Below are 10960 nucleotides of genomic sequence, written 5' to 3' on the forward strand. Positions count from 1 at the left end.
AACCCCAAATGTTTTTATCGCTTACCTCATTGATTTGCAAATTTTCAGTGTCGACCACATTTTGATCATTGCGATCCCCAGTTATTCAATTTAAACGGTTAGATCAAATCTAACGGTCAAATTAGACAGGCGAGAAAAATCTTGGATTCTTTGTTCCGTCCATACGAGAATCAAAAGGCGAAAGAAGTTAAAACTGAAAATCCAAGTAAAATCAATGGCAAAATGGTCGAGCAGACCTCTCCGATTCAACTCAACAAGCACAGGAAGGAGAAGAAGTCGCACGTGACAATCTCCTCCGAGCTTTTTCGAAACTGTGGCCACGCGTCCACGCCCGGAGATAGAGCGCCATGTCACTTACGTAGACTCGCTCTCCGATTCCACACAAACTGCTTACAAATCAGAAATCACTCCCTCCCACCAATCGCAAGATCTCGCGGACTGGCTTTAAACCAAAGCCTTCGTCTTGGAGCCCTCCCCCACCTTTCACTTTCTCTCTCCTCGTACTTCACTCTCCCCCCCCCCCTCTCTCTCTAGAATCTGATCGTATATTCATTCTCTCTTTCTCTGTACAGGCTCGGAACTTGGAATCAATATCCCGGGGTAAGCTTCTACAGTTCAACAATTTCAAGTTCAATTTTTGCAGACCATTTGATCGTATTAATTTGTGGGATTTTACTTGCATTTACTGTTCTTAGATTCTAGATGTTTCGGAGCTATGAATGAGTGGAAATGTTGCAGTGAATCGGCGATGTTGTTTTTAGCTCAAATTTTCTACGATTTTCTGTTTGTTTCTCGAGAAATTTTTCGTAAGAGGAAGAAAAGATATGCAGCGCTTGAAATTTTGAAATCCTTTTGCTTTGAGAAACAGTGAAAGTGAAAAGGTATTAGCTTTGATGAGAGTGATAGGTGTAATCCAACAAGAGGCGAGCAAAGTAAATTCCTTTTTCTTTCATCTTCCTCAGCTTTCTCGGCAAGCAAACACAGAATTAGTAAAAATTACATCTTTTTTGTATGTGTGTAAGAAGATTATGCCTAATTTGGTTGATATATGTATGAAATACTTTAATCTCTGCTTTTGATGGATGCTTATACTGTGTTTCGATTCGTCGGTTTCTTCAGAATTGAGGAGCGTGTCAACGAATATGAGCAATTCCGTAGGCCATAACTTGCTCAATCAGAGCTTGTTTCAAAGCAAGATAAATTCTTCTGGTATTCCTGCCAACACATTGTTTCAAGCTAAGAGCGTCCACCAAGTGACAGCTCAGGCGCGAAAATCACCCATATCCAAGAAATTCTGTGGGAACACTTTGAACGTTCAGAAACCGAAGTTAGCCATGGGGTCATGCCGCCCCATTACAGCTATTCCTCGTGGCGTATTAACCACTGATCCGCCTTCCAATGTAAGTAAATTTATCGGAAAACTTAATAGAAAATGGCTTGATAATGCTAGGGTGAGGGAGGTGTTGTGATGGAGATTTGCTAAGATTTGGAATTAAGTTTAGAATTGATTGACTGCTTCAAATCTGTCTGGGTGTTTTGCCTGGACATGGACTATTGTTAACTAAATTCTTCCTCGTAGCAGCAGCTTGCCAGGAAATTCAATCTCGATGGGAATATTGAAATGCAGGTACATGTAGTGTAACTGTTAGGTGTTTAGACCAATGTTATATATTTGGATAAGTTTTGCTCAGTTCAGCTCAACTAAGATATGCACGGGGAACTAAACTAACAAAACCATACGTAATTGGGCAGGTTTATGTGAATCCTTCCACACCGGGATCTGCCACTCAAGTAGATATCCGTGTAGCATATAGCGGTGACTCTTTGACTCTTCACTGGGGTGGGATAAAAGATAGAAAAGAGTAAGTTTCCCTGTAATTGCTTCCTTTGTTGAGTCTGATGCTCAAGATTTCTACCCTAAGATAATAAAATCTGAGATGTCTTCTTTCGTATTGTCATTTGCTGTTTACAGAAAATGGGTGCTTCCATCTCGTCACCCAGATGGAACCAAAGTATATAAGAACAAAGCTCTTAGAACACCTTTTGTGAATGTAAGGTTTTTAAAGCACATCATATATTCCTCAACAAATATCTCCCATTTGGTTAAGATATTGTGCTAAATGAAGTTTTATTTGTTGATCAATTGTTTTCTCTAGTCCGGCTCCAATTCCTTGCTTCAAATTGAGATTGATGATCCTACAATACAAGCAATCGAATTTCTTTTATTTGATGAAAGCCAGAACAGATGGTAAGATTTTGGTTGTTTTTTTTTCTTGGCCTAGTAACTTAGATCTATCTAAACAGGCCAGATGAGTTTTGTTCTTCCTTAATGTTCTTTGGTAGGTTTAAGAACAATGATGATAACTTTCATGTTAAGTTACCTGCAAAGGAGAAGTTGATATCCAATGCTTCAGTTCCTGAAGAGCTTGTACAAATTCAAGCATATTTGAGGTGGGAAAGAAAGGGTAAACAGATGTATACACCAGAGCAAGAAAAGGCATGTGAAATTTGCTCTATAATTTTATAAATCTTGTATTATCATTGTTACAGCATCTCAAACTACATTCGTTATTTCCTTTGTCCTTTTTACTCCCACGGGAAGAAAAAAACACCAGACCAAGAGAAAGCATGTAAACTGTGATTTGATACTATAGAAATTCTGGCTAGTGAAATTTCACTAGTCATTTAAGCTCTCTTGTTGAATGCTGGACAAGGCAAACTTGTTGGTTTGATTTAAAGACTTTATATGCTATTTTGGTTTGCTTTTAATAAATATTTAGTGTTTATAGGTGGAGTACGAAGCAGCCCGAACTGAGTTATTGGAGGAAGTAGCTAGGGGTACTTCCATACAAGAGCTCCAAGCAAGGTTGACTAAGAAAAATGATGGTGGTAAGATTGAAGAGCCATCTGGTTCTGATACAAAGGCTGCAAAAAAATCTGAAAGCAAAAAGGTTTTTAGAACCGAGAGAATTCAACGCAAGAGGAGGGACTTGATGCGGATTATCAACAAACATGCTACTAAACCTGTTGATGAAGCTAAATTTGTAGATGAAGAACATCCAGCCAAACCAAAACCCTTGACAGCAGTTGAGCTTTTCGCCAAGGAAAAGGAAGAACAGGATGGAGGTTCTATTCTGAGGAAAAACATCTTCAAGATCAATGATAAGGAACTTCTGGTGAGACAATTATGTGCTTTGGTTCTTGATTCGTCTGCTTTTCTAGGGACTAAACTAATTTTAGAACCCTGAAATATTTATAAGGTACTTGTAACCAAGCCTGCTGGGAAGACAAAGGTTCATCTGGCAACAGATTTCAAAGAGCCACTTACCCTTCACTGGGCTTTATCTGCAAGCAAGGCTGGAGAGTGGTCGGTAATATTTTGAATTCTTTTAACTGAAATAATGGTATTCATATGTTTGCTTTCTTTAAATTCTCTCTCGGACATTTTCAAATTTCCATGCATTGCTTGTTAGTCGCAGAGCATGAAATAGTAAAGTAAGCTACATTGGCATTTTCAGGAACCACCTGCAAATACACATCCCCAGGGTTCAGTTGCTCTAAATGGGGCTGTTGAAACACAATTTAGACCAAGTTCCACTGACTCTGCTTATGAGGTATAACACAAGAGAACATGGATTGATCCGTGTGCCTGGGAACTTTATACTAGCTCATATATTCAAGATCTTTAGACAATTGTCTTGGTCCTCACAGTAACTTTACAGGTTCAATCTATAGAAATAGAAATTGAAGGAGAGAGTTTTAAAGGAATGCCGTTTGTCCTTAATGCTTCTGGGAACTGGATGAAGAATCAAGGCTCCGATTTCTATGTTGACTTTGGCGTCGAACGCAAGAAAGTTCAGAAGGTTGCTCCTTGTTTTGGTCATAATCTGTTTTTCTGTGACTGCCTATTCTTGATTCTCCTCAAGGTTCCATTTTCTTTACAAGTTTAGTTTCTGAACTTTTCGCATTCAAGGATACTGGTGATGGCAAAGGTACTGCAAAGGCTTTGTTGGATAAAATAGCCGACCAGGAGAGTGAGGCACAGAAATCCTTTATGCATCGGTCAGTATTCCCTTGGGAATTCGATAAATTATAGTTTCACTGACTTGGTCATTTCTTATTCCATCTTATGCCATTCTGCTATATTTGTCCCGGTATATTTTTTTGATAATTAATTACAACTTTAGATTTTTCAGTCATGCCCTTCGCATTTTGTGAATTAGAATATTTTGAATCATCTTCAAAATGAATTTTATTTGATTTTCTTTACTAAATCTCGTATTTTCCTTTTCTCAGATTTAACATTGCAGCAGACTTGGTCAATCAAGCAAAAGATGCTGGTGAATTAGGTCTTGCAGGTATATTGGTGTGGATGAGGTTTATGGCTACGAGGCAGCTCATTTGGAATAAAAATTACAATGTGAAACCACGGTACAATTCTTTTGATCTCTACTGTATGATTTTAATACTTTATTTTTTGGGCCACATGGACATGGAGATGTGGGGATATCGTCTTAAATGGCTCTTATGTATTGATAGTTATAGGGACAGGCCGGGTCCAGTTTCTAGAATTTCTGTTACTCTGCACCCCTCACTCCTCGCAAAACGCTAAACCTGTGTGTTCTTATTTTTCTTGTGGTGCAGTGAGATTAGTAAAGCACAGGACAGGCTCACGGACTTACTCCAGAATGTTTATGCAAATTATCCACAGTTTCGCGAACTTCTACGGATGATCTTGTCTACCGTTGGCCGTGGAGGAGAAGGGGATGTGGGACAGCGAATTCGAGATGAGATCCTTGTTATCCAGGTGGAAAATATTATGTTTGCTTTTGTGTATGTGGTCTAATATTCACGTCCCTCATTTCTGGACAAGTTTTTGAATTTGTATAATTTTTTGGATGATGTCAGAGAAAAAATAATTGCAAAGGTGGAATGATGGAGGAATGGCATCAAAAGTTGCATAATAACACAAGTCCAGATGATGTTGTTATTTGTCAGGTATAGATGTCAGAGCTTTTTAGGGCCTATTCAGTGGTTTTTTATTTGAAAATTTATCTTGATAGTTGTCACTGGTCATTGCAGGCATTAATAGATTACATAAAAAATGACTTTGATATTGGTGTTTACTGGAAAACTTTGAATGAGAATGGAATCACAAAAGAACGTCTCCTGAGCTACGATCGTGCAATCCGTAATGAACCAAATTTCAGGAGAGATCAGAAAGATGGTCTTCTGCGTGATCTGGGGCACTACATGAGAACTTTGAAGGTTTGATTTCCTAAACCTTTCAGGTTTTATGTTTGACAAATTTGTTTTAATAGTATACATTATACATCTGCATCACATAATTTTGATCATGGCTTATTGAATCTATCAGGAAGATTTTGTCGTTTTGTACATTGTATGGTAGACTGGTAGTACACCTATTCTTTCAGTTGCTTCTTCCTCGAAAAAGGATGGTGGATTGTGACCATGTCCGTGAACTATTCTATAAGATTAATGATATTCTAGCCTGTTGCTGTGTTGTGAGAGATGCATATCATAGGAGGAATTTCATGATGCATACTTCGCCCTTCTATGATGATGAGAAGAGATGTTGAGAAATTTTAGTTTCTGGTTCTGTGGACATCATTTGACTCCTATTGCTTGCCGTGTAATATGTTGTAGCTTGCTTGCCTGCCAATTTTGACCAATAAATATTCACATGCAGGCTGTTCATTCAGGTGCAGATCTTGAGTCTGCCATTCAAAATTGTATGGGCTACAAAGATGAGGTAATATCAATAACTAGTCAGAGTATCTCAACATAATGTATCGTTACTTGCTAGCAATGACACACCTTTTAATTCTCTTCAGGGTCAAGGATTCATGGTTGGAGTACAAATAAATCCTATATCCGGCTTGCCATCTGAAGTTCCAGTAATGCTCTCAACTTGATTTCAAATTCTTATGATGGGTGAATTAAATAAGATAACTAATAAGAAGTTGCACAACGACATTTATTTGAATCAGGACCTCCTGCGATTTGTACTAGAACATGTTGAGGACAAGAATGTGGAAGTCCTTATTGAGGTTTGTGGAACTTTGACACTGGCAATTATTTTTCCAGCTTTCTGTTGCGTTCTCACCGGGATAAATTTTCAATGTTCTTTTTAATTTTAATTCAGGGTTTGCTTGAGGCGCGCCAGGCGCTTTGGCCATTGCTCTCTAAGCCTCATGATCGTCTGAGGGATCTTTTATTTTTAGACATTGCCCTTGATTCTACTGTTAGGACCGCAATTGAGAGGGGATATGAAGAACTGAATAATGCTGGACCAGAGGTATATTTACTCTCTAAGCAGTTAACTACCTGTCTGAGAAGTAATCTAGTATACCTTTTCTCTGTTTTCTTCTTCACCAATGTTGCAATGATTTTGAGTCTAATATGACTGGTTTTAATCTTATACTCTCAAGTTTATTTTCTTGATCAACTGATTTATGCATTATGCAGAAAATTATGTACTTCATCTCTTTAGTTCTAGAAAACCTGGCCCTATCATCAGACGATAACGAAGATCTCATTTACTGTTTGAAGGTAAATCTGATATATATATTCCTTATTCTTCTTATTTTCTTTCATAAGAATTCAAGGCAATTTGAAGAATAGGATAAAAATTGGGACTTCTCCCTTTTGGTTTACATTTCCAAGATGCTAGTTTAATATTTGATTTCTTCCCTTTTTTTTATGAAGGGATGGGATCAGGCTCAAAACATGTTAAAAAGTAAAAGCAATGACTGGGCATTATATTCAAAATCAATCCTAGACAGAACCCGCCTTGCACTTGCAAACAAGGCAGAATCGTATCACAGAATTTTACAGCCATCAGCAGAATACCTCGGAGCACAGCTTGGAGTGGACCAATGGGCTGTATGTATTATCTATCTTCAAACCAAAGTGCTTTGTTACATATTATGCATCACATATCTTCCCTTTCTTTGCTCATAATTATTTCTTGCAGGTGAACATATTTACTGAAGAAATAATCCGTGCTGGATCAGCTGCATCTTTATCCTCACTTCTGAATCGGCTTGATCCGGTTCTTCGAAAGACTGCTAATATGGGCAGGTTGATTGTGCTGCTGTCGTTTAGTCAGTCATATCATGTTTAATCGCATATATTTAGAAATTTTTTAATGATTTTACTTTTTAGAAAGGAATACACTAAAAAGGTTTAACGTCTACATTCTCAACATCCATCACTTACATGCTGCGATAATTTTCTGATGATACTTTGGTTTTCCTCGACAGTTGGCAGGTTATCAGCCCAGTTGAAGTTGTTGGATATGTGGTCTATGTGGATGAATTGCTCACTGTTCAGAATAAAGTTTACAGCAAGCCCACAATTTTGGTGGCAAAAAGTGTAAAAGGTGAGGAAGAAATTCCAGATGGCACTGTTGCTGTTCTGACACCAGATATGCCAGACATCCTATCTCATGTCTCTGTCCGAGCAAGAAATAGCAAGGTAATAGCTTATCAATCATAATTTTCTTTTCTGTATGATTGAAATGTTTGGTGAAATGACTAACTTATTATTTGCAGGTTTGTTTTGCGACATGCTTTGACCCCAATATTCTGGCTGACCTCCGAGCTAGTGAAGGGAAGTTATTACGTGTAAAGCCAACACCTGCTGATATAGTTTATAGGTACCTTTTCTTTTGTAGTTTGGTCTTGAAAAATGTTAATAAGCTATCTCCTGTTATGTGCTGACAAACTGTTTTCTGTTCACTCGATAGAAACTTCGCTGCTTTGTGCCTTCCATTAATGAAAGACTTGTCTCTCAAATCAGTTGGATGAACAAAAAATATACTGACATACAATGTTTACATTCTTGTCATGTATAATTTCAGTGAGGTCAATGAGGGTGAGCTAGATGCAGGTTCCACTAATTCAAAAGAAGACACTCCATCTCTGACATTGGTCAAGAAAAAATTTACTGGTAGATATGCCATATCATCTGATGAGTTCACAAGCGATATGGTAAGCTTGAAAAGTTTTTCAGCAGCTAAGGAGTTACTTTCTTTTTCCTTTTTTTCTTATTTCACAATTGACGGGGTTGGGCAAAATGTTTTCACAAATTAATAAAAGAAATTTCCTTAATATTGCTTCTGTGGGGATTGCAGGTTGGAGCTAAATCACGTAATATTGCTTATGTAAAAGGAAAACTTCCGTCTTGGGTTGGAATTCCTACATCGGTTGCCCTACCATTTGGATCATTTGAAAAGGTTCTTTCAGAAGATTCAAACAAGGTTATCCTCACCTTAAACTTCTGTACCTTGTCATACACATATATGATATATGCCACTGTGATGATCTACTATCCCTCAACCAGAACAACCTGAAGTTTTATTAACTTAATGTGGTCTATCTTTGTTGGGACTTTCATAGTAGCTCAGTTGCTGTCTCTTGATTATGGTCAAATTTATCCAATCAAGTTCACTAACTTTGTCTCTTTTCTGTCTGCTTATAGGCAGTGGCTGAAAAGTTGGAAACTCTAAAGAAAAAGTTGAAAGACGGAGATTTTGATTCGCTCAAGAAGATTCGGGAAGCAGTTTTACAGCTGGCAGCACCGCCCCAGTTGGTAAGTATTTTCTACTAGCAGGCGTCAAATGTTTCATTTTATTTTATTTTCAAAATTATAACAGCTAATAGGTTTCAAAGAGTGCATTTTCCATTTCATAGTCTACAATCACCCGAACTCCTTAGGTGTGTTTCAATCTGTGAAGTTTTCTGTTACGGCATCCCATCACCCTTTTTCCAATGTAAACCGTTAAAAGAGTACACTAATATGTCATTTCTGACGTTTTGTAGACCTTGCCTTCACGCTTGCATAAACTAAGATTCAAGTGTGGATTAAATTTTTGCTACTGCGTCATTGGCTTCTTTTCTTCTCTTGATATAACATAAAAACCAGTAATGCTACCTATGAGGGAAAAACTCTATGGGGCCTACAGGCAGAATAATATAGTTTAAGTGAATGATACTAGCTTATGTGGCGAATTATTTTCAGGTGCAAGAGCTGAAGATGACAATGAAGGGGTCAGGGATGCCTTGGCCTGGTGATGAAGGTGAACAACGGTGGGAACAAGCATGGACGGCTATAAAAAAGGTAAAATCGCATTGCTGCATATGCCCAGAAAAAAAAAAAATTAGATTAAATCAATCAAATGTTCTTAAATCCAATAGAGCTAAGAATTTAACCAGCCCCGATGGTAGTGTTGAGGCAATCATAAGTAGTAATATATATGGGCCGGCAACCATTGTGAATTGACTCTCTTCGGTTCTCTAGTTATCTTTTCTACCTTGATATCAGAGCTAAGTTTTAAGTTATGATAAATTGGGGCATTCTCATCTGTTATAATCCAGGTCTGGGCTTCAAAGTGGAACGAGAGAGCGTACTTCAGCACGAGAAAAGTGAAATTAGATCACGACTATCTTTGCATGGCTGTCCTTGTTCAGGAAATCATAAACGCTGACTATGCATTCGTTATTCACACAACTAACCCATCTTCAGGAGACTCATCAGAGATATATGCTGAGGTATTCAGTAGTGTTTACAAAAGATATATTTTCAACTAATATCAGAGACATTGATTTAGTTCGTTTTTCTGTGATAGGTTGTTAAGGGGCTTGGAGAAACCCTAGTTGGAGCTTATCCTGGACGTGCTCTAAGTTTTATTAGCAAAAAGAATGATCTGGACTCTCCTCAGGTAATACATTTTTGTGCATCTCTCACCAAACGTGGCATAAGAGTCCATCGAGACAATGATTTCTGTTGATAATTTTCCATGGATTATGTAATTTGTGTAGTATTTGTCAAAAAACTTGTATACTGCAGAATAACGACTTGGTTATAGGCTTCCACCCTAAAAGTCCTGTCACAAACATGAAATTAGCGAATACGTATATTTTCTTTGGACCTTCCCTTGTTTTCACTCATGAGTACGTGGATATTTTTCAGGTAATAGGATACCCTAGCAAACCCATTGGCCTCTTTATAAAACGGTCTATAATCTTTCGATCTGATTCCAATGGTGAAGATCTCGAAGGTTATGCTGGTGCAGGTCTTTACGACAGGTAGACTCCTTAACATCTCTCCCAGGCGATCATTACTTACAGCCACATTGGTAGTCAGGCGTTTTATGTTTGCACAGATCACATATGCACTTAAAAAACCACACAAATCTTTTATGCATCTATTTTTATTGTCATTGATCTTATTTTGCTGTATGCTAATGACAGTGTGCCTATGGATGAGGAAGAGAAAGTCGTGGTTGACTACTCATCTGACCTGCTGATGGTTGACGGAAACTTCCGCAAGACAATCCTCTCTAGCATTGCTCGTGCAGGAAGCGCAATCGAGGAACTGTATGGATCTCCACAAGACATTGAAGGTGTAATCAGGGACGGTAAACTCTATGTTGTCCAGACAAGACCCCAAATGTGATTCATATCTTTTGTATTCTTTCTACGATTTGTGTCATAGACATTGTTTACTGTAGAATGAGAATAAAAAACGAAACAAATAATGAGAAAAATTTGTATCTTCTGAGGCATGCCTGTTTACAAGAAGCAATATGCTTTCATTAGTTTTGTAAAATACTCCATTGACTCCATCAATATACATATAAATGGAGGGGCATATTTTGTATTTACATTAAAAATGTCATTTTATTCTACATATTAGAAACCCCTTGCTGATTTCTGCGAGAAATTACAGGTCCTTGAAGTTTACTCCGATTTTCACTTTAGTTCTTGTAGTTTCATTTGTTTTCACTTTAATCCAATCAGTCATCTCTTTTGAAGAACCCAATTTAACGGATTGGACAAAAGAACTACAAGAAAGTGAAAATCTTAGTAAATCCCGGGGCCTATTTGTACAATTTTAGCCATATTATTGTCAATAAATATGCAGATCTCTCAGC

The 10960-nt window shown here is 37.8% G+C and overlaps 1 protein-coding gene across 7 annotated transcripts; it reads left to right on the top strand.

Moving 5' to 3' along the window:
- Nucleotides 1-10690, top strand: LOC137730854 (alpha-glucan water dikinase, chloroplastic). Of its 7 annotated transcripts, none has more exons than XM_068469845.2 (34): nucleotides 119-600; nucleotides 696-932; nucleotides 1120-1400; nucleotides 1583-1627; nucleotides 1753-1862; nucleotides 1973-2051; nucleotides 2157-2248; nucleotides 2344-2497; nucleotides 2790-3176; nucleotides 3261-3371; nucleotides 3519-3614; nucleotides 3723-3863; nucleotides 3974-4062; nucleotides 4297-4431; nucleotides 4645-4807; nucleotides 4909-4998; nucleotides 5083-5268; nucleotides 5711-5773; nucleotides 5856-5918; nucleotides 6012-6071; nucleotides 6167-6319; nucleotides 6490-6573; nucleotides 6730-6906; nucleotides 6998-7104; nucleotides 7287-7500; nucleotides 7578-7681; nucleotides 7886-8015; nucleotides 8159-8284; nucleotides 8506-8616; nucleotides 9046-9144; nucleotides 9402-9575; nucleotides 9653-9745; nucleotides 9997-10112; nucleotides 10278-10690. In XM_068469845.2, the coding sequence occupies exons 3-34, from the start codon at nucleotides 1143-1145 to the stop codon at nucleotides 10480-10482; spliced, it is 4215 nt and encodes a 1404-aa protein (XP_068325946.2). In that variant the 5' UTR covers nucleotides 119-600; nucleotides 696-932; nucleotides 1120-1142; the 3' UTR covers nucleotides 10483-10690. The 7 variants fall into 7 exon arrangements, with proteins under 7 accessions (XP_088543896.1, XP_068325945.2, XP_068325946.2 ...); XM_088687774.1 differs by having other exon boundaries at nucleotides 380-600; nucleotides 696-1009; XM_088687770.1 differs by lacking the exon at nucleotides 696-932 and having other exon boundaries at nucleotides 1-600; nucleotides 1580-1627.
- The last annotated feature ends 270 nt before the right edge of the window (nucleotides 10691-10960 follow it).

Source organism: Pyrus communis, chromosome 16, assembly GCF_041283825.1.
Source record: "Pyrus communis isolate YQ-2024b chromosome 16, ASM4128382v1, whole genome shotgun sequence".
Lineage (NCBI taxonomy): Eukaryota > Viridiplantae > Streptophyta > Magnoliopsida > Rosales > Rosaceae > Pyrus > Pyrus communis.

Excerpts from the sequence above, each read along its gene's own strand:
- LOC137730854 (XM_088687770.1), top strand. The coding sequence starts at position 1,143 with ATGAGCAATTCCGTAGGCCATAACTTGCTCAATCAGAGCTTGTTTCAA. Across the intron at positions 7,105-7,286 it reads AAGACTGCTAATATGGGCAG|TTGGCAGGTTATCAGCCCAG; the intron begins GTTGATTGTGCT and ends TTTCCTCGACAG. Across the intron at positions 9,576-9,652 it reads CATCAGAGATATATGCTGAG|GTTGTTAAGGGGCTTGGAGA; the intron begins GTATTCAGTAGT and ends TTTCTGTGATAG.